The sequence below is a fragment of the Mustela nivalis genome (assembly GCF_964662115.1).
Source record: "Mustela nivalis genome assembly, chromosome: 8".
Lineage (NCBI taxonomy): Eukaryota > Metazoa > Chordata > Mammalia > Carnivora > Mustelidae > Mustela > Mustela nivalis.
This window is the reverse complement of record NC_139027.1, coordinates 312,163-339,816: the sequence shown is the minus strand read 5'-3', so window position 1 is coordinate 339,816 and position 27,654 is coordinate 312,163. Positions and strand designations below refer to the sequence as shown.

The 27,654-nt window shown below is 64.1% G+C and overlaps 1 protein-coding gene across 7 annotated transcripts in view; it reads right to left on the bottom strand.

Annotated features, from left to right (window-relative positions):
- Nucleotides 1–3,656: 3,656 nt before the first annotated feature.
- The window catches only part of TPO (thyroid peroxidase), a 48,416-nt gene continuing 24,418 nt past the window's right edge, over nucleotides 3,657–27,654 (bottom strand). The window contains exons 4-16 of one of the 7 annotated variants that reach the window (XM_082743047.1): nucleotides 27,389–27,521; nucleotides 21,850–21,979; nucleotides 19,982–20,188; nucleotides 18,773–19,282; nucleotides 15,404–15,662; nucleotides 14,646–14,816; nucleotides 13,588–13,825; nucleotides 12,906–13,114; nucleotides 12,132–12,299; nucleotides 9,192–9,323; nucleotides 8,790–8,889; nucleotides 4,686–4,818; nucleotides 3,657–3,894 (exon numbers count right to left, since the gene is read on the bottom strand). In XM_082743047.1, the coding sequence (XP_082599173.1) occupies nucleotides 3,856–3,894; nucleotides 4,686–4,818; nucleotides 8,790–8,889; nucleotides 9,192–9,323; nucleotides 12,132–12,299; nucleotides 12,906–13,114; nucleotides 13,588–13,825; nucleotides 14,646–14,816; nucleotides 15,404–15,662; nucleotides 18,773–19,282; nucleotides 19,982–20,188; nucleotides 21,850–21,979; nucleotides 27,389–27,521 (2,429 nt within the window). In that variant the 3' untranslated portion in view covers nucleotides 3,657–3,855. Of the gene's footprint in view, nucleotides 3,895–4,308; nucleotides 4,819–8,789; nucleotides 8,890–9,191; nucleotides 9,324–12,131; nucleotides 12,300–12,905; nucleotides 13,115–13,587; nucleotides 13,826–14,645; nucleotides 14,817–15,403; nucleotides 15,663–18,772; nucleotides 19,283–19,981; nucleotides 20,189–21,849; nucleotides 21,980–27,388; nucleotides 27,522–27,654 lie in introns of those variants that run through there. The other 6 variants (XM_082743048.1, XM_082743046.1, XM_082743045.1 and 3 more) reach the window with 6 other exon arrangements.

Genomic DNA, 27,654 nt, shown 5'->3' with positions numbered 1-27,654 from the left:
CATGCTTCCCTCGCGCTCCTGTGACATGCGAGCTGCTGCTCTCAGAGGTAACGACCGAACCCGGCTTTGCTCCAGAAGAGCGGCGCGCACGTCTAGGACCGTGTCGGCCTCAAGGGTCAGTCCATTAGGGGCGCCTGGTGGCTCAGTGGGTTAAAGCCTCTGCCTTCGGCTCAGGTCATGATCTCGGGGTCCTGGGATCGAGTCCTGCATCGGGCTCTCTGCTCAGCAGGGAACCTGCTTCCTCCTCTCTCCCTTCCTCTCTGCCTGCTTGTGATCTCTGTCTGTCAAATAAATAATAAAATCTTAAAAAAAGGAAAAAAAAAAGTCAGTTGATTACTGCAATCGGTTGCTGGAGCTGGCCTGCCTGAGACGTCCTGCTCAGTCCTGGATGCCCAGCTTGGAGCATGCTGGCTGGTGTGGAACGTGCTGTCCCGTGGACCGTGGGCTGGGTGACTCTTTTCTTAGGGGCTTCCAGGTGTTGTGGGGGTGAGGACCTTCCTTGGGGTGGGTCTCCATCACCCAGGCTTGCTGCTGAACCTGGGAACGCACTCTGCACCTTCCAGACACCCGGCCGGTCTCTGGCTCAGCCAGGGGCAGGTGCGTCCACAAGGGCCAGGTGCGTGGGCTCCTGCCCAAGCTCCAGTGGCTGTCAGAGAGAGACGAGTTCAGGGCTGGGGGAGGAGGGCGGGGGAGGTTGAGCAGAGGCACCTGCCTGTCCTGGTTCTTTGGTTTCCAGATTCCAAGAAGTTCCAGCCCCGCCAGCTCTGCTCCCCGATTGGGGGAGGGCGGCCGTGTAGGTCCATTCTCTTTTGTACCAAAAACAGCCGCAACAAAAGTCCAAACATGTTGACACTGGAAACCAAACCCTTTATCTACCCGGACATTTGGAAACAGGTCTACAATAGGACATGATTTCGTTCCTCTAATTTATAAAAAATGCACATGAATAAAAGCAGAACTTTCCAGAATCACATTTTGTAAATAAACGGGTGTCAGCACCGAGTCGTACGTATTTGCTCTGCTGGTAAAATCATCCCAGAGTCGCGCTTCACGCTACGCAAGACGTGGTCTCCGTGGGGCCAGCCAGGCCCCGGGCAGACGCTGTCCTCAGGGTGGCTGGACCCCACCGTTCAGGGCACGCTGCCTTGGCCAGAAGCCACTACAAGGTGAACTTCAAATAAGAAGGGGCAGATGTACTTTGTTGTGAAAGAACACTTGACACGATTTTTGGTTATTCCTTTATTTCTCTTTCTGACAGGACAGTTTTTGTCATTGTCCCCCGGGGTCGCGTCCAGGGTGAGGGTTGCCACAGTCTGTCCCTCCCCAGGCACTTGACCCCCTAACAAAGCAGGTCCAGGAAGGGGCTGCCTTGCACCGGGCGCTGTCCTGCACGCGGCCCGGCGGGGTCCCGGAAAAGCGAGGGGGATGGGCTGTGCTTCCCGCTGTGCCCAGCAGGTGGTGCCGTCGGCCAAGGAAAACGGGACGTTCCGGGCCCTGCCGTGGCCTCTGTCCTAAAGGAGAGGCATCGAAGCAGGGGTCGTGCCCCACCCACGGCCCTGGGCTCCCCCTGGGGTGAGGCTCACGCGATGGGCCTGTCCAGCGAGGGGGGCCTGGCTCCCACCGCGTCATCCAGCCTGATGGTCCGAACAGCTCCTGCACCTTCGGGAGTCCAGCTTTGGTGGAGAGGCTGGGGCGGTTGGATCCAGGTGGACGGGCAAAGAGCCACGGGGACGGCGCTGCCAGCCCTCCTCGGGACGCAGAGCCGCTCCCAGCTCGCACCCGGGACTCAGCGGCTCTGCTCAGACATGAAGGGCCCCACAAAGTGACCTTGGGGGGGCGTCCGGGGCCAACGTCGCGTGAGGCTGATTATCCCCAGGAGGCCGCCAGTTTGGGAGCAGCCAAGGAGGAAGGGAAACGCGCCGGGCCTGTGACACAGGAGCCTGGGAAGGCAGCGGACGGACCCTGCACACTCTGTCCACGCGCTCCGATCACAACGAAGCTGTCGCCGATCCTGACAGTGCGTCCCCCAGAACTGTGCCGGCAAAGTTACCAATACCCCGAACAATCTGACTGCACGAGAGTGAAGATCCCTCCAAGTGACAAGAGGGGAGCACATAAGGCCCAGCGCAGGGCCCCTGGGGTCGTGGCCCGTCGATACTTAATTATCCTGGGACCCTCACCATCCGGGACTGTCCCTTCCAGCTCCCTGTTGTTCATCAGGAGCTTATGCGGTGACACTAAGCACACGGGCACCACGGCACGAAAGACCAGCTCCCAGAGCAGACAGCGCAGGGACTCGCAGCCGCTGCCCGCGTCCTGGCCCTGATGCTGGTGGGAGTCGGAGCGGCCGCGGAAGAAGACGGCCCTTCAGGGCTCGCTCCGCTCCCATCTTTCCTCTGTGGGACTCCCGTGGAGTCCGAGCCCTGGATGCCTCGCGTCCCAGGCCGGGGAGCACGCGCTCCGCGATGTTTGTGGGCTCCGAGGGGGACGTGGGACCCTCGTGGTGAGGGGACCAGTGGGCTTTCCCCAGGGGGCCTCTGGCTGCAGTTTAATCACTGTGACTGTCGTACTGACAGCAGTAAGGTCTGGGTCCCCAGCTCCTCCGCGAAGCAGCCCCGTGGGCAGGTCACAAGCGGTGGGACCTTTGTGGGCAGGTCGCACGCGGTGGGACCTTTGTGGGCAGGTCGCACGCAGTGGGACCTTTGTGGGCAGGTCACAAGCGGTGGGACCTTTGTGGGCAGGTCGCACGCAGTGGGACCCGTGTCACAGACGCTCCCGCTCCTCCGCCACGTCCTCCCTCCTGGCGCGTCAGGAGAGCCGCCCCGGACTGAGCGGGTCTCTGTCCCTAACTGCGCTCCATGTTCTGGGGCAGGGCAGGCTTCCCACCTCCCGTCTCCCCATCTCCCAGCAGGGCTGGCAGGGATGGGCCACCTGGGCAGGGGACTCAGCCAGCCACTTGGTCATTCGTGTAGAAAACTAGAGCCACGACGATCACTGTATGTGGGGGTTCCCAGCCCCCCCATGCCGCTGAGGCCGGAACCCTCAGAGGGGTGTCGGGCTGTTACCTGGGGGTGTGCCAGGTGTCCGGGGCGGAGCCTGGCAGTCCCCCCGGGGCGACACAGATCTGAAGAGCCAAGCTCCTCCCACCGCTGCCCGTGAGGAGGACTGCCGGGAGGGGACACCTCCCGGAGGGGACGTAGCGGGGAGGGGCACAGGCGTGGAGCGTCGGTGGCTCAGCGGTGGCTGAGACGCGGGACGCAGGGAAGGGGTGGGTGAGCAGGAAACAGGAGGAGGAGGAGGAGCGGCCACAGGCCCCCGGGGAAGGCGGCCCGAGTCCAGGGAAGATGGCGTGTCCCGGCGTGTCGGCTGAGACGGAGCGGCTTGTGAGCGTGTGCACGCGTGTGGAGCCCGCCCCGGGGGCGGTGGGTCAGGCGGGTGCGCACAGCCCGTGGCCACGAGGCCTAGGGTTTCCTCGCCCGTGCCGGGTCGTGACTTGAACAGGCGCTAGGTCAGCCTCGGTTGGGAAACGGCCTCAGTGGTATTCTGGAGACTCGGAGCTGCTGTCGCGCAGTGACCGGGTCAGGGTGTCCTGCTTCGCGTCCGACAACGGGCAGGGCCGTCGTCCACCCTGTCACCCGCCCGTGAAAGCGAGCATGAAGGACACGTGACTCCGGCTCGGGGAGCAGCGCACGCTTTATTCAGACGGACACACCAGGACCGAGGCTGTTTCCAGAGGGAACCTCCTCCCCCGTGTCGGGCAGGAAGGGGGTTCCCGTCCGAGAAGGACTGTCCGCTCCCAGGAGTCAGCCCGCGGCCGCCCTGTCGCACCGGCTTCCGAGCGTGTCCCTGTGGTTCCTACTGGCAGAGAAGGATTTGGGATCCGCAGGCCGGGTCCTGTGGGAGAGAACAGCTCTCAGCATGAGGACAGACCGGGCACCCCCCAGGACTCAGTCAGCTACTCGGGGGCCCAGGGACACGCGGGGTCCCAGGGTGCCTGCAAGGGTCCTCGTGTGTGCGTCCCAATGGGACGTTTCGGTTCCCTGCTTTGGGGCGGACGCGGGTCCTGCTCTGTGGGGGGACGCGTCGGGGGCAGGGCCAGCCAGCTCCGAGTGTCCGAGGGCCGGCCGCCCACCTAGGTCTCGGACAGGCGTGCGCACGCCGACTTCAGTGTCGCCCGTCCCGCGGTCACGCACACAAAGTAAAAATAGCCATAGGCGAGTCTAGACCCATTGTCTCCACACTACTTGGAATGACTCCGTTTTTTTTTTTGTTGTTGTTGTTTTTTTTTTTTATAAAAATTGCTTTCTAGAAGTCAGCATTTCCTTTCAGTTTCTGGCTGTCGTGTTCAGCCGAGGCTTGGGGTGACACAGAGGCAAGCGCCCACCATGGGGTCAGTTCCGACCCAGTTTGCACAAACGGGAAGCCTCGTGCCGGCTCCCGCCTGGGCTTACTCGTTCTAGTCTGTCCGCACTCTCTAAACAAAGTAGGTCACACTTGTCACAAGTCGTCCTCCTGGAAGAATGCAGCTTGACGAGCCGTGATCGCATAGTGAACTGTGCACGGAGGGACCGGACCGGCGCGGCAGCCACGTGGGGTCAGGGGACCAGGGTCTCTGTGATGGCCTCCTGGTCTGAATGGGAGCGTGGACGAGTGGGCACCCTGTGCCCTCCCAGGTGAGCACCCACCTGGCCTGCGCCTCGAGTGGCGGCGGCAGGCTGTGACGCGTTCGTGTCCCAGCGCGTTCCGAGACCCGGCTGGCAGGTTCCTCTTCCACCGGAGTCTGCGATGCACAGCGAGGCTTTCCGGCCGGCGTGTGCCCTGCAGACAAGCATACACCTGCTGACGGAGGTCACGCCTCAGGCGAACGCTCAGGGCCCGTCACACACATTGTCCTGCTGTCACTGTGACTGGACGGGGTGCTGGGACCCTGGGCACCTCCTGATCCATCCAGGGAGGAGCCCGGGGCCACTGTTAGCTGGAAGGCAGCACCAGGTGCGGCGCGGCCTGCACCGTTCTCCGTCGGCCGAGGGGCGTCAGGAGGCCGCGCGGCCCGTCCCACGCCAGGACCCCCCGCCGCAGCCTGCGGACGCCCTGACCAGAGACACCCCCAGCCCCAGGCCCGCCGAACGCGTCTGATCCCACTTCTGACTTGTGCGGGGGGGTTCAGAAAATCACTGTCCCCAGGAGGAGAAGCTGAACTGGGGGCAGGCCCCCGTGCCCGCTTTCTGCGCTCTGTTTTCCAGGCGACTGCACGCACGTGGCGTCCGGACGCAGATTTCCTGAGCCGGGGCCGTCTGGGAAACTGTGCTCCTCTCCGGCTGGAGCCGGGCCTGGCTGCGGCTCTCCCTCGTCAGACCCTCCCAAAGCCAGGGAGCCCCAGGGTGAGAACAGCACCCCCAGGGCGACCCGCGGCACCAGAGGCGTCACAGGGAAGTCAGGAAACGTGACGGGAGGAATGGACGTGGATGGGACACACTGGGACCCCCAGGCGCACTGAGAGCCACACGCAGAGGGGATGAGCCAGCGACCCGCGTCTGCGTGGAAAAGAAGACAGACTTCGGCTAAACCACGTAACTTGGCAGCCGCGGGAGCGGGAGCAGCTGAGCCCAAGCTGCGGAGGGAAGGACTGGACGCCAGAGCACAGGTGACTCAGGGGTGCAGCCCGACCTTGCCCCCGCCTCCACCCCCGCCCAGCTCTCTGTGCGGTCAGTGCCCCGTGGGAGCAGGAGCGGGTGCGTCCTCCACGGAGCCAGGACAGCGGGCCGGGCGCGTGGCACCATCCCCCAGAAGCCCACCAGGCTGCGGGAGCTTGGGATGAAGCCACGCGGCCTCGCAGTGAAGGGCTGGGAGGGAGCAGGTGTCCCGGTGCCGGGGCATTTGTGGATTGTCCCTGGTGTGGACACAGCGGGCCGAGGGGCCGGGGGGGGGCCCTACCCACAGGCTGTCCGGCGAGAGCTCCCGCAGAGGGCGGTCCCTCGGGGCGGCCACCAGGGCCAGGGCCCCTCCCTCTGCACCCCGCGCCCTTCCGATCCCTGAGGAGAAATTCCTTCCCTCCAAGCTTCCCTGTCCCGGGGAGGACCACAGCCAGGAGGCTTCAGGCTCTCGACCAAATTCACGACCAGGGGCGCCTGGGTGGCTCAGTGGGTTAAGACGCTGCCTTCGGCTCAGGTTATGATCTCAGGGTCCTGGGATCGAGTCCCGCATCGGGCTCTCTGCTCAGCGGTGAGCCTGCTTCCCCATCTCTCTGCCTGCCTCTCTGCCTACCTGTGATCTCTGTCTGTCAAATAAATAAATAAAAAAAAATTCACGACCAAAGGCCTGTTGTGGGGAGGTGAGCGGATCCGGGCGGGGCACATGGGGCACTTCTGGGCGCGCGGAGGTTTGCCTTCCTGGGCTGAGGTGCTGTCCGCCTGTCCCCAGAGGCCGTGGGCCAGCACGTCCGTGTCCACCTGTCCGTGCCGCTTGGAGTGCCTCTGCAGCCCAACGGCTCTGCTCTCTGCCGCCACGGGTGACCAGCCACCCAGCCGAGCTTCGGGGTGGGTATGAGGGCTCCAGAGTCCAGACTCCAGGGCAGTGGACACTGTCTTCCCAAGTGCCCATGTGACGGACGACTGTCCGTCTTAACCAGAACCCCTTTTCCTTGTGTGAGGCCTGAGGTGCCTTTGCATCACGTAGGGTGGCCGAGGTCTGACGGAGACGATACATCAGCTTAAGTCATGGTGATGCTGGATTTTCACAGCGTGGACGTTTAGTCCACGGGATCGCAGCTCCCAGCCCCTCCGCCGGTGTGTGCCCGTGGCCTGGCTCATTTTCACTGAGTGGTGGGTGGCCGGCTATGGGTTTCTGTTACTGCCCGTGTCAGAGCTTCTAACACTGGGCGGCTCCTTCCTGCCGCCAGCCCCGCCGAAAACTAGAGACGCTGCTCAGCAGTGGATGTGATGGCCAGCCGTCGGCAGGGCTGCCCTGAACGGGACGTTGCTGCTGACCAGTCAGTGGTTTGTTGGAATGACAGCCCGACAGTCTCGGCTCTGACGGCGACGGTCCAGACGGTCAGGGTCCGGACCGGGACGGTCCTGACGGTCCAGACGGGGACGGCCCTGATAGTGTAATCACACTCGGTGCCAAAGCAACCTGGGAGGAGGCCAGGGGCGCAGAGGCCAAGGCTAGGCCCCGACCCGACAGAGCCCGGGTCTCAGCGCTGCTGTAGCAGGCAAGCGACACCTTCCTCCAGCAGACGCCCCAGCACTGCTGTATGCGATTCCTGGGGCATCAGTAACACCGTGCCACGGCCCCACGGGCTTGGCCACGGAAACCTGTTCTCTCACCTTCCTGCAGTGTGGACGTGTAGGGTCATGATGTTGGCAGGGCTTCTCCTTCTGAGGTTTTGGGGGGTTTGCTGGGGACCCTTGGCCGGTAGCCGTGTCCCCCGGTCTCTGCCCGGATCGTCATGCAGGCTTCGCTCTGTGTCCCCGTCTGTCCCTACTCCCCCTTCCAGGGAGGACAGCTGTCCTGTTGGACGGGGACACCTACTCTGACACAACCTCATCTCAACTCGTTATGTCCCCAACGACACTGCTTCCAAATACGGCCCCATGCCAGGGTCCCAGAGGTCGGGTCTCCAGCATGTGAATTTGGGGGACGTGTTTCAGCCCGTAACCAAGACCTGACATGATCGAAGGGAGAGTTTAATGACATCATGGCTGGATTCACCAAGCCCATGAGACACACAGCCGTCGCGCGTTCCCCTTAGCTGGTAGAGTGAAGGACTTCCTGTCTGAACTGTGGGGTTCATTGGTTCTGCCAGAAATCACGAGTCTGTTAAAAGTGTGTCACTTAAATACCATTTACGAGGCAGAGGTAAACCCACGTGTTGGGTGAAGAAGTGGGGGCAGGGTGGACTTGGAGTTTAAAGGAAGTGGGTGTTGGCTTTACTCCTGTGACGGGACGCCTGGGCAGGAGGAGGAGCACAGCCGTCCAGTCCCAGAGCCGCGGCTCCCAGGGGCTCGGAGAGGGGCCAGGCTGCAGCTGGCCGTGGTTGGGGACACCTCGGAACGTGATGGTGACCTCCTGGTGGTGATGGCTGACCACCAGGGCTCTGGGTTTGTGTGCAGCAACCTTGCTGCTGCAGAGGGGCAGGGTACGGGGCCGTGGTGAGGGCACCGCTGAGCTCCATGGTGTGTCCCGGTAGACGCAGGGCCGTGGAGTGTGGGCCGGCCCTGGGCAGACGGGCCAGCAACGGTGTCTTGCCGTTTATGCTGCCGGGAAGGTTGAGCAAGACTCTGAGCTCAAGTCCTCGGAGCTGCTGGTCAGGAAGCAGGAGGACAGGTGCTGACCCACGTCCCGAAGAGACGCCCAGATCCGCTCCAAAGGCCCCACCATGGGGCCAGTTTTGATGTAAATGCCCAGCTTTACGTCAATCCAAGTTCCCTATTTGCAGGAGCCTGCGCCGGGGGCGGGGCCGCTGATGAGCTGGTTTTATCCTGGGGGACATTTACTCTCCGAGACATCTGGGCACAATTTCGGCTCCTAACGGGAGCATCCCCGGCAACCCGCTGCCACTGCCAAGCCCCCGCCCTGAGTCTCCAGCCACAGGCCGCGGACGCCCCGAGTGTGTGGGCTCTTCCACCTTCACTGCTGAAGGCACAGGAGCCAGAAATCGGAGCTTTGTACAGAGTCGCTCTGGGGCTGCAGGGGTTCGGGCCACCGAGCGTCTACACTGGCTTCTGGAACACACCATCCTTGCCACAGGGGAGGAGACGGCCTCTGCCAGCTTTGGGGGGAGGACTTACCACCTGCAAACCACTGTCCAGGTGAGACCCGCCAGGCCGCCGACCAGCAGGGCGCCCAAGGCGATGGAGACCCAGGACGCCTTCGGGAGCCTCCCAGAGTCTGGGGAGACGGAGGGGTTAGCGAGCCCCTGCCCAGGGCTGCGGCCAGCGTGCCCCGCGAGCCCAGGGCCAGCCTGGTCCCGAGGGCCTTGCCTCTCCCCGCGACTGCCCAGGGAGGCCATTTCTCAGATGGGCCCCCTGGGTGCGAGGGGTCAGGACAGCCCCCGGGAAGCACAGTCCACACCCAGCCACGCATGGCGGTGGCGGGACACGCGTGGCCGCGGGAGGACGACCCGCTGCACCCGCGAGGTGTGCCTGACCTGCTGCCCTCCCGCGGAGGAGGCCCGAGGAGGGTGCTCTTACCTACACACGCCGTCCCGTCCTCCGCCAGCACGTAGGGGTCTGTGCACTCACAGCGGAAGCCACCCTTGGTGTTCCTGCACCGGGCCGATGGGTGGCAGGGAGGGGCAGTCGCGTCTTCACACTCGTTGACGTCTGCACAGACCACACGGAGGTCAGGCCGTGGCCCTGTCCTCCCTGACCCCGCTGTGGCCCTTACCCTGGGGGCTCCTTTCCACTCCCTGCTCCGTGAGCAAGGGAATCTAGAACCCCCGGTGCCCTGGCAGCCATGTCCCTCTTGGGCCACATCCGTCCCTGAGCACCGCTTTCTTGCCACCAGAGGGTGCCCTCCAAAGTCAGCTCGGCAGACAGCCACGCTGTGACCGTGCTGCGTGGTGTGGCTGTGATGCTGTGGGGACACCTGCCCGCACTGAAGCTGTCCTGTCCCACCTGGGCTGCTGCTCACGTCCGTTCAAGCTCTGTGCCACGTGCTCCTGCGTAGGCGGAGGTGACGGGGGCGTGGGCGGGCTGTGTCGTGGGGCCACCGGCAGCTCGTGGCGAGCTGGGCACACTGGGCAGTGGCCCGCAATCCACATGGGGCCTCTCCAGGAGGCTGGCATCCTCCCCCTCGAGTGAGATGTGGCCCGGTGTGGGACAAGGGATGGGGGGACAGGGCGGGGCTGGGTCTGTGCGTCCACGCGGACTCTTCCAACTGGACGGCTCACCCTCAGAGAGCATGTGAGACCTCGGGCCACGACCCCACGACCCTTGACCCTGGCCCACAGGAGAGCACAGGCTGCCCGGTGCAGAGTTGGAGCTGAGGCTCCCAGGCCCGGTGAGCCGGTGAGGAAGGGGTGCTGCCCTCGCGTCTCCTTCTGCCTGAAACCTGGGACCCCTCGCTGGATTCCTGAGGCCTGTTTCCTGGTGACTCGCTGAGTCCGTTTTCCTTCAGAAAAAACATTTCTTTTCTGGCCAATTCCAGGAAACACAGGAGGTCTGAGTGTCAACAGACGCCGTATTTTATGGGTCCCTGGGCACGTGTTGGAGGACACGGCCATCACACTCTCTTGGGCCATCCTGTGTCCAAGGAATGACGTGGAGTCACAGAGGCCGTGGGCTTGGGAGGCAGACTGGGAAGCTGCTGAGGCGGTTCAGGCCAGGCATGTGGGGTCACGGACCGGGTCATGGCCAGCGGGGAATGAGGTCCAGCGAGAGGGGGTCGGCCTTCCCAGGCCTTCCCAGGCCCGACCTGCCCAGCCAGGTCTTGGTCGCCATGCAGGTCTGGACTTGGGCGTGCAGGGGAACCCAGAGCTGCTTCTCTGTTGCCGGAACCCCTATAAGCCAGGAACCGTGGCTACACGGCGGGCTGCGCCCCAGCTGTCCGCCAGCGTCACCCCGTCACCCCCAGGAGCAGCCGTCAGGCTCAGGAGGCTCACGGCCAGCGGTCAGTACGAGCCGGGCACGTGCCGGGCACCTGGTCATTTGCGGCCCACTTGGTGGGGGGAGTGGTCGTTGGTCTGCGGGGTAAGGAAGGGGAACGGCGTGACGGGCTGAGAAGGTGCATGAGGAATCGAGCTCCGGGGTCACAGAGACTGAGAACAGCCCAAATCAACATGTCGAATGCGTTTAGGCAAAAAGGGTGTGAGGCACACGCACGCGGGGTCCTGCACGGTGAACTTTCCGGAAGGCGAATCTGCGGGAGCTCTTGGGGCGGTCCCCTGTCCGCACGGCTGACGAGGCGTGGGTGCTCGCCAGCCCAGCCGCTCACGGCCTGCTGGGGCGAATCTGGGTGCAAAGGTTTCCCCGTGTGGTCGTGTGTTTGGCACCACGTCCCCGGCCCTGGCAGGCTCTGACCCCGCTGTTCCTGGGCCATTGGCTACCATCGGGGCACTCCCTGGACCCGGTTCTGCAGCCGGAGACCCGGGCCGCCGCGAGACGCTGCCGCGAGCCTGGCAGGGACACGGGACTCGCCCTCGGGCCTGGGGCTCACGGTCTCCGTCCACCTTCCTGCAGGAAGCGCGGCTGCCCTCCCAGGACAGGACCGTCCCGACATCCGAAACGGAGACGCGGTTCTTGTTCTGGAGGAGAAACTGTCTGTCGGAACCGTTTGTAACTGGGCGTGTAGCGACGTTCGTGCCGCTGTTAGCAACGCCGTCCTCAGTCGTCATCGTCCTCCGCGGACGCCTAGCGAGAGTGCGTCTCTCCCCTGTGCCCAGCTGCACGCGGCTCCGCCCCGGACCCCAGGCACAGCCAACAGACAGCCGGGGCTGTGGCCGTGGCCCATGGGCCTGCGAGTCGGGGGCGCTTCCAGCTCCCAGCATGCTTCCCTGGCCACCATCTCCTGCCCGCTCTCGGGGTCACGCATTCTGCTCCTGGGTCCTTCCTGCGGGGGTCCCGGTCGCTCTCACCAGGGACCCCGACCTCAGGGTCTGGCGCTCAGAGGGCCCCTGGGGGGTGTCCCTCTGCCCGCTTCTCCAGAGGAGTGACTTGGGGTCCCAGGCCCGTCCCCTGAGCGCCCCCCGCCCCCGACACTGTTCTAACCAGCGGAGTGGGGCACGGAGCCCCCGGGCGGACCCTGGAGGCTCCCACTCGCGCTCGCGCCGGCCGCGTGGCCACACTCAGACGCATGCGGGGATGAGGACAAGCCTGTTCCGGGCTGGTGCGAGCGGAAGCCCTTCTCTTGGGCTTCATAGGAGGCGGCGGCTCTGGAAGCTCTTCCCACGGGTCCCTAACGCGTCCCCTTCCCGCCGGCGTCACCCCGATGGCGGCGCTGGGACGCGACTGTTTCGGGGCTTTGTTATCGGGCACGAGGCCTGGGGGGCGCCATGTGCGGAGCCAGCACGGCTCCGCGGAAGAGGACGACACCCGCCGACCCTTCTCCCGGCGACAATCGTTCTACTTCCTGTTTGCAAACCGCAGGCCTGGGGGAAAGTCAGGAAGGCCGGCGTCTGAGGAGCCACTGACCTCGGCACACGGGCGGCCGGAGCAGGCCGCGGGGGGCACAAGCCATCTCCTCCCGGCCCTGCAGCTGGAACCCGTGGCGGCAGGAGAACACGAGCACGCGCCGTCCGGTCTCGCCGCAGAGCACGACGTCCCCGTTGTCCACACCGTCGGGGAGGCCACACGCGTCACCTGCACCAGACGGCGACAGACCGCACCCGGCGTTCACTCCCGGTCCCTCCCCGTCTCCGTGGCCGCAGCCGCAGGGACCCCAGGTCCCAGGGATCCGTCCAGGCTGCGCACGATGGGCGGCAGCGGCCATGGCGGGGAGCCTCCCCCTACGTGTCAGTCCCTGCCCTGAGCCGACCCCTCAGGGCGCCGTCCTCGCCCAACACAGCACTCGGCGCCCCGCGCCTTCCTCGTGCTCACACCCTCACCCTCACCCTCACCCCCACCTGCTCGTCGCCCCCTCCCTCTCACCCCCTTTCTAACCCCCACCCCTCCCCACCCCCCGTCTCCCTCACCTGCTTCACCTCGGCCCCCGTCTTGCCTACCCCCACGTCCCTGTCTTTCCCGCAGTCTAGCGGGCACACGGCTCCTCGGCTCCGGGTGTGTCTCTGCGCACAGCGTCTCGGAGGCCGGCGGGAGCCCTGTGCCCCGACACCCTCGTGCTCGTCCACACACCTGCCCACCCCACTGGGGGTCCCGGCGGCGGCACAGACGTGGGGCAGCGCGTGGGCATGCCTCGTGGCACAGACCCACGTGCTACAACCTGATCTAAAAAGGGCTTCACGTCACCTTGAGGAGGGGGCTCCCTCCACACGTCCAGGTTCAGCCCCGGAATGTTCTCGCACGCCTCAAAGTCCTGCGGGAATCTCCCGGTTCGGAAGGCATCCGCAGGCACGCGGGGGAGGCCCGTGTTGTCACAGAGGACCCGGGACAGGGAATGTCTGGCCAGCGCGCGCCGCTGGGCCTCGGTGAATACCCCGCTGCTCTCCCACCAGAACCTGCACAGGAGAGGCGAGCCCGCGGCTGAGGGCACCTCCCGTTGGGCGGACAGCGTGTCCTGTGCTGTCGCCGCGTCCGAGGGCTCCCAGACCCCTCCCTCCTGACCCACTGGGCCGGGAGTGACGGCCTGGCTTCCTGACTCCCTCGGGGGCCTTCGCGGGACACGGCCGGGCCACGCCGACAGAAGGGCAGCAAACCCGCCCCTGCGCGGACGCCGTCCCTGGGCCTAGGCCTCCTTCCTGGGTCAGCGCCCCCGGCCCGACTTGGCAGACCCGTGAGAGAACCTGCGTAGGGGCTGTCTGGGCGTCACCACGTGATGGGCCCACGGCCCCACGGAGACAGCCGGGGCGGGCGGACCCTCGACGGCTGTGCCGGGGCCGCAGACGGGCCGGGGCCCCACGGAGACAGCCGGGGCGGGCGGACCCTCGACGGCTGTGCCGGGGCCGCAGACGGGCCGGGCCGAGGCACCCACCGGTCTCCGTCCCTCAGGGCCTTCATCTGTCTCCCGATGAGGCAGGCGAACAGCGGGCCCGTGCGCGCCTGGGGCAGGAAGGTCTCGGCCAGGCCGCCCAGCCAGACGTCGATGTTGTCGGGGTGCCCGTACAGGTCCATGATCCGGCCCGCGATGCTGGCGTTGGCGAAGGCGGCGTGCAGGTCGGCCCGCGTCTGCAGTCTGGGCAGGCCGCAGAACTCCCTCCATGCGTTGTAGCCTGCAGGAACCACCCCACGACCTCGTGCCCAGCAGGACGGAACGTGCCGGAATGTTCCAGCACCACGGTCGGGGGCTTACTGGAGAGTTTGTCCGCAGACACAGTAGGAAGACACTGTATTGTGCAGTGGTCAGGATTCGACCTCCTGGGGCTTGGAGGGGGAGGCCAGAGCAGCACGTGTCCTGACCGATCACCTGGCTCCCGGGGGGGTCCAGGAGAAGGGCGTGTGCGGGTGTGCCCTGAGCTGGAGCAGCGCCCCAGGCGACAGGCAGGTCTGCACTCGTGGACCCGCCGGCAGGGGGCCTTGCATGGCTAGCAGAGCGGACCAGACAGCTGAACCACGGGGGCCCCAGGAGGAAAGGCCACGGGGCAGGGCGTGAGGGCAGGCCTCGGGGAGCGGTGGGGAGCGTTGGACAGATGGAGGCGATCGGGTTGGAGTGCGCACAGCGAGTGGGAGGAGGGGCGGGGCCCGGCCTGAGCAGAGGGTTCCCGCCCCCAGAGTGGCCAAGGGATGGGCCAGTGGGGGGGGGACCGCCTGGAGGCAGCCGGAGGAGTGTGCCGGCCTGGGGGCGGTGAGAGGGGCCCACGGGCAGGACAGCGGCCGTCGCACTGCCCAGTACGCGCCAGGCCAGACCACCGCCCCTCCTGTTCGCAAACTGTTCCTGCCCTGCCCCATGGTCCCTGATGGGGCTCCCCGTGGACGGACCAGAGCTCTGGAAGGTGGCCGGGGATCGGAGACGCCGCTTCCGATAGAAGAGGCTCCGAGGGGCCGCCCCGCAGCCCAGGCGGGACGGAGCAGGGAGGAGCGGGGCAGGCGCACCTGGCAGGCCGTGGTCCCGGCCCCGCTGCAGGTTGATGGACGCCAGGTCCAGCCCGTCCGAGCTGCCCAGCACAAACAGCCTCTCCGTCAGCTCCTCGTTCATCAGCTGCTCCGGCACCTGCCGCTTGGCTGGTCTCGCCAGGAGGCCCCTCACCAGGGGGTCCAGACCCCCTGGAAAACACCAGGGACGAGAGGCGGTCATCCCATGAGTCCTGGTGGAACTCGGCTTGTTTGGAACGGAAAACCCTTCAAGATCACGAATGTAAGGTCACGACTTCACTTTTCGCGAGTCTGAGGATTTCTGAGTGCTGCTGGGGTTCTGCCGTGGGGGTGGGTGAGCACCTGTCTGGGTTCCCGGGGACTGACCAGCAGGTTGCACGGGCAGGCCTTGGGTCCGAAGGGAACCCAGAGGAGCGCGGCTGTCCTGAAGCTTCCGTGTTGTTCCCCGCAGTGGACGTCTGCAGGAAGCGGAAGCTGGAGTCTAACGGGCAGGGGGCGCAGAACAGAGCGGGGTCTGTCCGGGCACCTGCTCCCTCACCTCTAAGGACCAGCCTGCTCCACAGGACCCTTTATGGAGAAGCCCACCTCTCGGTCCCCCCCCACCCTGATCACGTGGGTCCTTTATCACGACTGTCTGGTCTCTGGGGACCCCCAGAGCAACAACAGGGCTGGCCCAGGGCCATGATAAACAGGGTCTGGGGGCGTGGTCCAGGGTAGCAACGGAGGGAGGCCGAGCCCTGGCGTGAAGGGAGACACACCTTCCTTGAGGAGCCTCCAGGGACGGAAGAAGGCGTCCTGTAGCCGCAGCGGGGGGAGGCCCGGGGGCTCCTGGTAGTCGGCGTCCAGCCGCCTCACCAGGGGGTGCACGGTGGCGTGGCCAAAGCGGAAGGCAGCCGTGGAAAACACATTGGACACGGTGGGGTCCACGGCAGGGTCGTAGCCCTCATAAGGGCCCACGTGCTTCTGGAAGGCCTCGGGGCCCAGGACTTTGGGGACATAATCCCGCATGGTGATGATCTATGGAGAGAGGAAAACAGAGAGCTTCTGAGCAGGGGCGACTGGCAGCAGGGCCACGTTCCGGACTTGGGTCAGTCCAGCGACAGGGAAGGACTTTCTCCTGCACATCCGCTGGGGCCAGAGTTGTCCCGGGAAGGACACGGCGTCCCGGTCAGGGAACAGGTGAACAGGTGAATGGATCCCAAGAGCATCCTCACAGCTCTGAGACTTATGGGGCTTGGAGGACATGTCAGCAACACCCCCAAACACTCCCAGGGCAGGGCAGGGCACATAAAGCTTGGGGTGCACCACAAGGGACTGGCTGCCACACTGCACCCCTCCCCCAACCTCCTCGCCCCCTTCACCGTGGGCATCAGCAACGCCTGAGCTCAGGAGTCAGGGATCCGGGCGCTTCGAGGAGCCTGAGCCGTGGAGGCCCAGATCCCGACCCGGGAGTTCCAAGCCCCCCCCCCCCCCCACTCCGTGGCGGTGTGACTCTGGTGCATGGGGAGCTGGATGGCCTCTCTGATCTGGCTTCCTTTTCTGGAAAAGCCTTTCTCATGAAGTTTTTGTGAGAGTAGAAAACATACACGGTTTTCTCTGTTGGGTCTGTTGTGTGGTCTCCGTACGGCAGATGGATTTGTTACCTGGTGGGTCCGTGCGTGCGGAGGACCCTCCCCAGAAGCCGTACGGAAACACCCCCCATTGAAGGGCACCCACCCTCTGCCTGGCTCTGGGAGATTGAAAGGCACGTTGGGATCCTGCGCTGCTCCTTCTTCCCTGACGCGCGTCTGCCAGCTCGTGAGCTCGCCACAACAGACAGGAAGGAAAGGGGCTGGCGGGGGTCTCACAGGAGCCCAGACCGGGCCTGGGTTTTGTGAACAAGATGGAAGATACAGCGTGCTCTCTAAAGGGACAGGACAGGTGTGACCCACGGGCCGGAGCGAGCGTCTTTCCTGACGGCAGGACCCCGCGGTCCGCTGACGGGATGGGCTCTGTGTCGTTGTTCTGCCCTGCGCTAGGGCCTCCGACTGACTTCTCAGAAAGGTGCTGGTTCGTTTGTTCTGGTCCTCGGGAGTTCTGCGAGCCAGATGCTGGCCCCTCGAGGGACGGGGGTGGGGCTGTGGCCGCCCAGGAGGCTGCTCGAGTCTGAGGTCCCCGGGGGCACAACGGTGGGCGGCCTGGGTCTCTCCGGCGCTCATGCCTCCGAGAAGCCCCATCAGTGGCAACAAGGCCACCCACCGTCGTCCTGTGGTGTCCGTTCGGTGCCCCCGCAGGGTCAGGGACAAGGGCTCTGCTGGGAGGTTTACCAGTCATTCTCTTTCCTATAAAATCAGCATCAGATTCTTCCAGGATTGAAGGGATTTGGGTCAATAAGTGGCGTCCGATGAGGTAAAAGCCAATAGGAACAGTTCTGTCGAGAACATAAAGGTCTTTGCTTGAAGCTTCTCCGGGCAGCCGGCAAGCAGCCCCTTCTCCAGACGCTGGAAGAAAGCTCCCACCTGCACCCTCAGAACGGGTCCCTTCCGAGTGGGACGTGTTTTCTGATTTGCACTTCGTGGGTGCGCAGCGGAAGCGGCTGTGTAGCCTCCGAGCCGGCAGAACAGTGGACGCACAGAGCCCCGGGTTGCCACTGAGCCTGCTTTCAGCTCCGGGGTCTGGAGGCTGGTCCGGTGGTCCTTGTCTGATGGGTCATCCCAGAGCCGGTTCGGGGATGAGTGAGAAGCCCCTGGGCCACTGATGGGTAAGGAGCAGGGACGACTTAGTCACGCAGAACCCGGCCCTCAGCCCAGACCCCAGACGTGTCCTCAGCCTTCCCTGCACAGGAGCTGTGTGGCCTTTGCTGCCCGGCGTGGGTAGGGCTCTGCTTCTGCTTCTTGTCCCCACAAGGGAAATGGCCGTCCTCTTCCCCGCCAGGAGCACGAGGCAGCTTTAAATTCCAGTGGAAGAGATTCTAATGACCTCTGCTTCCCTCTCCCCTTCTCTGAAGCTTGACTTGGGGTCCCAGGGGGCATAGGGCCCATTGTCCTGACCCACAGGGCCACCAGTAGAGACAGAGACCCTAGGGACATGCCCATATAGGGCTGTCTGTCCGGGGCAGGGGGGACACGGGGGAATGAGCTGCTGAAGTTGGGGTAAATGCCTTGGTGAGGAGCACCATGGGGCTCTGTTGGACGGATTGGGGCTGTTGTGGGACTTTGTGGGTCAGGAGGCAGAAGGCTTGCCTCTGCTTTGGGTGCAGGGGTGGGGGCGACGGGAGCTAAGGCCAGGCCACGTGTCCCTGGGCCTGGCTGCTCAGAGCTGAGGTAGCCGCCGAGGGACCGGGCGTGCTCTCTGTCTTCTGACCTGCAGATGTTTCTTTCAATGACATGAGGCTTTCCAGGACGGGAGAGATCCAGACCACAGAAGCAGGAAAGACGGACGGCCTTGCAAGAACCCCTCCGACGCAGCCCACCTCCCTGCAAGGGTTTATCAACGCTAAACACAGCCTCTTGTCATTTTGGAGTTTCCGAGATATTTGCAAAAAACACCGAAGAGTAGCTGTTGACTGAAAAAACACTCCACGGAATCTGAAAGCGAACAGTGAAGCTGAGAAATGTGGCCCGGTCCCGGGCAGACGGGGGCGGGGCTCCTGGCGTGACGTGGGGACGGGGCCGCACACACTCCCGAGCGTCCAGTGTGCGCGTCCGGTCCAGCAGCCAGAGCACAGCGCGAGGCCGGACAGCATGTGCCCACGGAGCCCTCGTCCGGGGGAGGGGCGTGGGCACACTGCCGTCAGGGGACACGGCCGGAGGACTCCACGGCGGGGGAGGGGCAAGAGCCCCCAACCGGGAACCCCGGGAGCCACCTTGTTGGAGTTCGGAGCGGGTCTGACAGGCTGGCGGAGACAGGGACGGGTTCCCGCCCTCCAGCTCTACCGAACCCCGTTCGCACGTCCCTGTGGTCTCCCTGTTCCTGCTTCACCGGCTCCGCATGTGCTCGCCTGGGATGCGAGGTCGTGACCCACAGGGGCATGTCCAGACTGTGGCGTGTGTCCCAGAAGCCCCCCACCCCGCCCTGTCTGTGTGCTGGGATCCCTCGCTCTGCTCCGACCCCGCCCCCACGCCCCCGGCGCTCCCGGGACCTCGTACCTGGTGCAGGGCGCCCACCACCTTGCGCGCCTCCTGGTAGGCCGTGTGGGCGCTCCAGTGCGCGTTCAGAGCCTTGAGCGCCGAGGCCAGCCGGTTGTGCTCGCGCAGCCACAGCGTGTGCAGGGCCGTGAGAGCGGGCACCTCGCTGGCTCGGCTGTCCCCCGCCAGGAAGCAGGGCGCAGCGGTCGTCCCGCGGGGGCCGGGCTCAGGCGCGCAGGTAGTGAGTTGCGCGAAGGGCAGGTAGGCGCGGCCGGCGTCCCGGTGGCGCGTGTTGACCCGGAGCAGCCCCTCGGCGCTCGTCCAGTTGCGCAGCTGTTTCTCCAAGGCTGGGGAGCTGCCATACACCGTGGACGCGTCCAGGAAAGACGTCAGCCCGTTCATTTGCTGTCGCGGGTTGGCCGAGCTCAGGTTCCCGAAGAAGGCGCCCTGCATCCCGGTGCCACAGGCAGCAGAGGACCGGTAGAACGGCAAACAGGAGAGGCTGGCGCTCCCCGAGGCGTTGCTGGGCAGCTGCGGGAAAGGGAAGACGCCGTCACAGCCTCTGCGGGCACCCGGGAAGCTCCAGGCTGGCCACGGTCACCAGCCTGGGGGCCACTCTCTGACCCGTCCACTCCTGTCCCCTGCCCTCAGTCCTAGTGTGCCATGGGCTCCTGCCGGGGTCAACGTGGTGAGAAGGGAAATGAGAACTGTATTTAGGGAGACCCGTTCTGCTGGACCCGCCGCAGCCACCGCCCTCCAGCTCTGCAGCCCAGCAGGCAGACACAGGGGCACCGCGGCTCACGTCCGGGCGCACGCTTTGCTTCACTATTTGGGTCGGTGTGAAAACAGCAAAGCTTGAAACTTAAATGCTCGTGCGCAAATGAATGGGTTAACGCGTTCTCGCGCAGACTTTAGAAGTAGAGTGTCTGCTTACAATATGGTGCGACGTCGGCCAATTACAACAGGTTCTGAACGACACACACAGCAGGGCCCGTCAGCTGTAAGCGTCAGAGCAGGCACACACGTGCACACACACACACATGCACACACACCCACGCACACACACGAGGACAATTTCTGGACAAACGCACGAGATGCTCCTCACAGGTGTTACCTCCCGCCCCCGCGCAGGACGAATCGGGATGTGGACCTTCCCTTACACCCCCTGCTTGATTTCTAAATGGCATCTGTTACGTTCATAGTAAATAGTCCCACAGTTTAAGATTCTACCTGTATGGGGAAACATGGGTTCTGGTTTTCACACGTCAGCTGGCAGTCAGCCCCTCCCCCAAACGCAGCTTTGCTGGTGCTCTGGGGGGTGAACGCAATGTCATGGTCAATGTATTGTCCCCACGCTGCCAGGAGGTCGGAGTACTGCTCGTCCTCAGTGACGGCCTCGTTGGGGACCTGAATGACTTGTCTTGTCACCTCCCGGACCTGTGAGAGAGACCAGTGTGTCATGTGGGGTGGGTATCTGCAGAGACAGAGGACACAGGGGAGACCGCGGGTCGGGGCGCCCGCTCACAGACGGGGAGCATCGGTGTGATGGCCGTGACCCAGAGGGCGGGCCAGGGGCGTGAGGTTGTTCTCAGGCCTCCACAGGTTTGCAGATGTGACTAGTGCCGGGACCTCGACACAGGGGCTCTTCTGAGGTTCCAAGTGGGTCCAATGCAATCTGAGAGCCTCTCCCGCCTGTCGTTGGAGGGGACGTGGACCTGGGGGCCCGGGAAGACGATCCGCCACAGCCTTGTCCATGCCTGGCGGCAGCCCAGTGAGCCCTGCCTCTCCTCCCGAACTGGACGGTGGTGACGTGGAGTAGTTTGTGCAGGAGCCCAGCAGCCCACGTTAACAATGTTTGAGCTCCAGTTGTTGCAAGTAGCCACGTGATTCTGGGAAACACGGGTTTACAGAATCCTTGTCCCTTTACGCTGAGCCCAGAGGGCCTTGGGGCATCAGGCAGGATGGGGAAGGTGTTACTACGTCTGTTAGGGACAGTCAAACGGAGGCCGAGAGTGTCCTGCAGAAAGGGACAGGGACGAGTGCAGCCGGGGGGCCCGTGCCCTCCCCCAGGGCCCGGCCACCAGCTCCGAGGCCGCTCCCAGCTTGAGGGGCACCGGTCGTCCTGCTCGGCGGCCGTCCGCGCGAACGGCCAGGGAAGCTGATCACCTCAGATGTCATTTAGAAATCAAGCAGGGGGTGTAAGGGAAGGTCCACATCCCCATTAGTCCTGTGCGGGGGCGGGAGGTAACACCTGTGAGGAGCATCTCATGCGTTTGTCCAGAAATTGTCCTTGTGTGTGCGCATGAGGTACGGGTCTGGGGGCAGAGTTCCGGTCCCCGAGCGTGCTCACACGGAATAGACTGTCACTGTCGTATTTCTGGAGAATTCCACTGTCATACGTAGTATAAGACCAGGCAGACTGATTTATTCACGAAAGCAAATAGGCAAATTGAGAGCAAAATATCCACTTTTTAGCCAAATCGATCAGTGGCTTGTATATGAGTTTTCTTAGCAAGTAATTTGCCTCCGGGAGTAAAGCAGCAACCATCAGTTTGCATAAATGAGTGAATTACTTAACTTTTAAGTATCTTTGGTTAGACCTCCTCCTCTGCCTTCGGGTAAAGGAACTTATATCAAAACGCCAAAATAAGGGGCGCCTGGGTGCCTCGGTGATCAGGCAACCGAGCCTCGGTTTCGGCTCAGGTCGTGATCTCAGGGTTGTGATGTCAAAGGCCACGCTGGGCTCCGGGACCAGTGGGGAGTGTGCGTGGGATCCTCTCCGTCTACTCTTCCCCCAAAATGAATACATCTTTAACAAGCACAAACCCCCCGATACTGAAATGACTGTGAAGAGCCGACAGTCAGCCTTAATCTAAGTCTGCCTTGTCCCTGTCCCTGCTGGTGACGCTCATCTCTCCGCCTCTCAGGCCCCGAGGCGGGGAGCGGGGCACAAAGCCGCCCGGTGCAGGCCTGTGGGGACGGAGAGCAGGGGCTCTGCGCCCGCTGCCCGGAGCCTGCGCGGAGCCGTGGGCGTCCTCCCCGATGGGGGCGGTCTGGCAGCGTCGCGGGGACCAGGTCCCGGGGTCGGGGTCACCTACCGGGGGCAGCGGGAAGCCGCTGTACAGGAAGTGGGGGTTCCACCCCCGGGGCTCGCTGATGCCGTCTTCGTAGGCCGGGGGCAGCCATCTCGCCAGCGCCGTGTTGGACGCCCCCCACCGGGGGTGGTCTCTGCGGAAACAGACGTGGGACGGTCAACCACAAGAGCCTCCATTTGGGAAGAAACAGAAAGGGAATGTCCGTTTAAAGAACAAAAAGAAATGAGGATCTTCTGTTGGGGATTTTCTTTTTTTAACGGATACTTTGGGCATGAAACCCTGACGGCGCTCGTGTCCCCTTGACCCTTGTGTGCCGCGTCCACGTGCTGCCGGCTGCGGGGGCCTGCGCGGTCGCTGCAGGTCTTCGCACAGTGCGTGAGGCCGGCTTGGAGGCTTGCCGCGGACAAGCGTCCGCGTTGGAGAAGGTCGGGTCTAGACTCTCCTGCAAGCCCCCACACACCCGTAATGTTGACACTTAGAACATCTAAGTCACAAAACCCAAGAGATTTGTGACAGGCCACATGACTTTGTGAAGTTTTTGGAGTGTTCGAAAATATAAACATTTAAAGATCCGTTGCTTTGTTTTGACACGTTGTCATCATGATGGGGGACGTCGCTGACGTGGGCCAGGCCTCCGTCAGCGGGGCTGGTTGAGAAGCTCTGCCTGGCGTGAAAGGCGCCGGGAGCTGCCAAGACCGAGGCCACACTCACGACACGTCTGCACATCGGAGGGCGAGACGCCACGTGGCATCGGGCAGATGGAACAGACGCGCTGCTCCTCGCGGGGCCGCAGGCTCAGGACATGGGGACACACAGTCGCTCATGACGCCGCTGCCCCGGCCAGCAGCCCCGGGGGACTTGCCAGCGGGAGGCGGGGGGGGGACGTGGGGGCATCTGCAGGGCCACGGGGGGGTGGACAATCCTTCCCCAATCCCTCCTGGAGCTCCCGCACCCCAGCCTGGCCCCATCTGTGGAATGACGCGGGGCCGCGATGCATCTCGTTAGCGGCAGGAAGTCGGCGTGGGAGACCACGTGCTCCCCCGGCGTGGATTCTTGACAGTCGGTTTACGTCATGGAAATTCCGCTGCTTGGGGGAGGTGCCAATTTACTCCATTACAAATAATGAAATGTTCATTCAACTGCTTAGGCGTGATGTTTCTGCTGACTGACTGGCATTTCAGCACCTTGTAGGCTGTCCCGAGAGCCCAGGGGCTACCGGTCCTCGTGGACACCGGGAAAGGCTGTGCAGTCGGCCTGCCTGGCGGGAGTCCTGGAGGGAGAGTGTTTGGTGCCGTCGGGGGCCTGTGCGCGCCTCCCCACGAGGCACCTGGCCCACTGTCGTGTCGGAAGATCCTCGGCCCAGCGTGGGACCAACATTTAGGTCTGCACCACCTGTCCACTGGGTTCTCGGCCGCAGGGAGGACATGATCAGGAGCGGACGGGGTGAGCGGACGGAAGCCTTTCTGGACAAGAGGTCACGGGGACACAGCCGTCTCTGCCGCGATGTTCGGAGCTCGGGCTCTCCTCTCCGGGGCTCCAGCCCCCGGATGCTGAGAGAGGCAGGCCCAACGCCCAGCCTGAGGGGAGTGTGGATGGACGTCACGGTGGAGGCTGGGTGGCTCCCGCAGGGGTCCTCCTGGCTGCGGACGGGTGTGGGCACACGGGGGCTGTGTGGGGTCTGCTCGAGGAGCCGCGGCGTCACCGAGAATGAGCTCGGAGCCCTGTGGTAGCGCATCCTTCCCACACCCATTCATGGGAGGTCCCCACATGGCCCTGGGACCTGGTGTGGCTCCTGCCGTGCCCGATGTCCCATCCACCGGCCGGAAGCCTGAGGACACTCAGCCCCTGGCGTGCAGTCGCGGCTGGAGTCCCCGAGGGCAGGTGGCGCAGACCCGGGTGGACGCGGTTTGGCCAATGCTGTGCTCTTCCTCATGGGCTTGGAGGCCATGTGCTCCAAGAACTCTGGAAACTTCCCTGTCCTGGCGTCATTCGTGCCCGTGTTATGGTCCAAGTGTTTCATGCCGGAGACCTACGCCAGCAGCATCTACTTTTCCTCAGACGCATGAGGGTCCTGGGGCCCCGGGGGCTGCGTGCACCCGCCGGGGCTCCCGTTTGTTCAGGTGTCAGAATTGTGAACAACTGTAGTGCCGCCTGGGCTCTGTGCGGCCCCTATCTATGATCTGGAGGCAACAGTTCAAAGCAGGATAAACACGGGCTTCCCTACGGGAGTCACCATGCCAAGGACGTCCCCTCCAGGGAGATCTGCAGGGTCACCTCTGCCGGACGGCTTCCCGCGCTCCGTCCAAACACAAATGAGAAGACACGGTCGCGTGGCAGGTGTCCCGACGGAACAGGAGCTGCCAGGGAAGACATATGCCTCTTCACACAGCTTTGGAAGACTGACCCACATTTAGTTTGGGTTTGGGCAAGTGTTTTGAAAATTAATGCAGGGAATTTTATGCACAGCAAGTTACACACTAAACCCAGGGAGGTCAGGGGCTCTGCGGGCACATCAAACGCACGGACCAGACTTCGCCAGCAGAGTGCATCGCCTCCTCCGGGAACTCACGGGTTCTGAGGTCAGAGACTCTCCAAGGGCCAGGAGTCGCCATGCAGAATCACGCCGTGGTGCAGACAGGGCGCGGCCCGCAGTCCGCAAGGCCACTCGCAGCCTGCCTGTGGACACACGGGACGCCCGCTCGGCAGCCCCGTGGTGCTTTCCCTCCGCTGAGAACACACCGGATGCCAGACACCGCCGGCGACATGAGCCCACGAAAGTGCAGAAGGTTTTCAGCGACCTTCGGTCTTTCCTGTTGGGGGACGGTTTTGCCGCTAAAAGCGCGGTGTGTGCGTGGGGGCAGGTGGGGTGCGTGTTTCCGGCCCGACTCAGCTCTCCAGTTGGTGGCTTCTCCTGAAGCAGGTGAACCCATCACTATGTGGTGCAAACGTCTGATTCTCCCTCCGGCGGGTGCGGGTCAGAGACGGCCAGGGCCAGGCTGGCGAGCCGCTGTCTGAGCCGGGAAAACTCTGCTGCCATCTTGAGAGCTGGCGTCGCCACACGGGGGTCGCTGATGGCTGCAGAGCTGGGAGCCTTGCTCGGGGGAGAAGGCGCCTGGAGCTGTGTCCTCGGTCCTCTGTGGCTAAGGCCTCAGGCAGGTCCCAAAAGGTCAGATACTACCTGGTCGTCCGTGGTGACGATCACGGCACCGCTTTCCTTCACGCCGTTGCACACCGCACGCAAAGACCTTCAGAAATCCTCCCAACAGGCAGGAACGGCTGTCAGGGGAGTGTCCTTCCCTCTCACGGAGGCAGAAACGGCCCAGAATGCCGACGACAGTCGTCCGATGGTCACCATCACATCCAGCAGCCCCCGCCGAGATCCGGATGTGCCGTGACGGAGGACAGCAGCGCGCACGCTCACACGCGCATGCCCAGAAACCCGGGCAGAGGTGGGAACCTGAGGACCATCGAGGGCAACGCTCCCGAGAGTGGTGTCGGAAACAGGCCCCGCCGGCCTTCACGCACGCGCCACGCGGGTGGCCGACCCCCTCCTCCCGGCAGGCAGGACCGTGCGGCGCAGATGTCCTTCTCCACTCCGGTCACCTGGTTCCGCGGGCATCGTCTCAGCGAAGGGGAAAGGGCCGTGAGGGCAGCCGCAGCCGCGACGCCCACCCGTCAGCCCGCACGCAGGGAAACCGGCAGAAACGGAGTCTCCTTCCAACGCTCCGTTTGGAAATCCAGACGTTACACGTCAAATTCCAAACCACATTTGCTTAAAGACAGGACGTCGGCCGACGTGCAGCCGACAGGCGGGCCCGAGCCCGCAGTTCGCGCCAGGAAGCAGCAACGAACGGGCTAAGAAGTGACGCGGCTAAGGAAGGAAAAGAAAGTGGAAAACAGCGACTGGGCGTCCACGTTAGAGTCGAGGAGACAGTGACAGGCAAGCCCAAGAGATGAGAGAGAAGCGCCAGCGGACATTCCGTCAAACGCAGGAAGCATAACGCGGTGGCGAAGACCAACGTGCTGGAGCCCGAGTCCCGGGAAACCTGGCAGAGAAGCGTGACCCGGCGCGGCTCGGGCGAGAGCCAACCCCGGCGTCCTGCCCTGACCAACCTTCGAAACGGAGCAGAAGGTGCCCCTGACCGGCAGTGCTGCAGACGCTCACGCAACAACCAGAACTTTCCGGAAGGAAAGTGCTCTTCCTCGGGGGAAAATGCGTGTCTGGAAGAAACCCCCGCCCTGTCTCTAGCCCCTCGATCTGAACACACTGGGGTTAAACGTGCCGGCGGACATCGCACAGAACCTGCAAGTGCGCGGGCCCCAGGCCATGAGAACACACGTGTGTGGCACGTGTGGCACAGACACGGCGCAAGAGCAGCCCCGAGCGGGGTGTCCGTGTGCACAGAGGACTCCCACCCTCTGCAGCCTGGGCCTCGGGGGAGGGCGGGACAGAGGAGACAGGCCCGCCCGCCGGGAGAGGGGCCGAGACAAGATCCCTGGACGGGGCTCCCCAGGGCAGGGCCAGGGGACGGACGTCCTGCCCCTGCCGAAGGGACCTGGGCGGCTGAGCTGAGGGGCCCGGGCCCTCCTGGGGAGGCATCTGGAGGGGAGGGGGATGCACCCCTGGCGCAAGCAGCGGCTTCAGCAAGTGCAGGAAGAAGTCTGGGTGTCTGGGAAATCTCACATCCTGGATGGTTTGGTTTGCTCGGGCATCACCTTCTGTCCTGAACCACAGACGAGACCACACGCCCCTGCCTGCTGGCAGCAGCCCCCGTGAGCCCCGTGACCACCACACGGCCAGCACCATTCTGGGTTATTCTGAGATGCGCTCTGCGCTTCTGTTTAGTCTAGGACTGTGGTCATCACGGACCTAACCTTCAAACTGCGAAACTCTTTGTAACAAAAATGGGAACCAGTCCTGTTTATGCTGGACCCACTGGCCAGGGGTCCCACTCACCAGCTGCGGGAGGACAGGGCTATCGTGTTCCCCAACACGTGTCGTGGGGCCTGGCTCAGAGCAGGAGGGAGGGAGGTCTGCCATCTTGCCCCGGCCCCCACTGCGGGCACAGCCACAGCTGTGCTGCCCTCTGGTACCCGGGCGGCTGCTGTGTTGCAGACTTGTGTCACGGGTCCCGTGGCCATCCTCCACCTGTGGCCCAACTGACATCCGGGCCCAACAGAGCCACATTCCTTGGCCCTGCGCCTTCTCAGGGTTCTGATCTCAGTTGAACCCATGGCTCCTGGGCCTTCCCAGAACCCGATTCTAGGGGACACGTTGTGGAAGGGGTGGGGCAGCATCCAAGGGACACCCGCAGACGGCATGGGCAGGTGTCTATGGGACACCCACAGACGGGGTGGGGCAGCGTCTAGGGGACACTACTGGATCGGGTCAGGTCGGGGACACACCTGGCAACAAGCGGGACAGGTGGGGGTCCAGGGTGTGCCGCGGTGGGACAAGACCCCGGCGGTCTGCAGCCTCCCGGGATGGAATGCCACTGCCCCCTACCCCCCGAGGCGGGGCCGGTCTGGAGGACACGCCGACCTGTTGTTGCAGGCGCCCGTGATGAGCCGGTACTTGTCGGCCAGGCAGGTGTCCGGGCACTCAGGGGGCAGCATGTAGGGCAAGCATCCGGACACGTTCGCGACTGTGTTCAGCACGTCTTCTGGCAGGACATCTGGGGAGGAAGCCGTGTGTGAGGATGAGCCCACCCCCGTCCTATATGGGGCAAGGCGGTCGCAGACAGCCCCGCCACGTCAGACGCGTCCGCGCCGGGGCCAGGGCTTCCTTCTTCAAACCCGTGCTCTCGA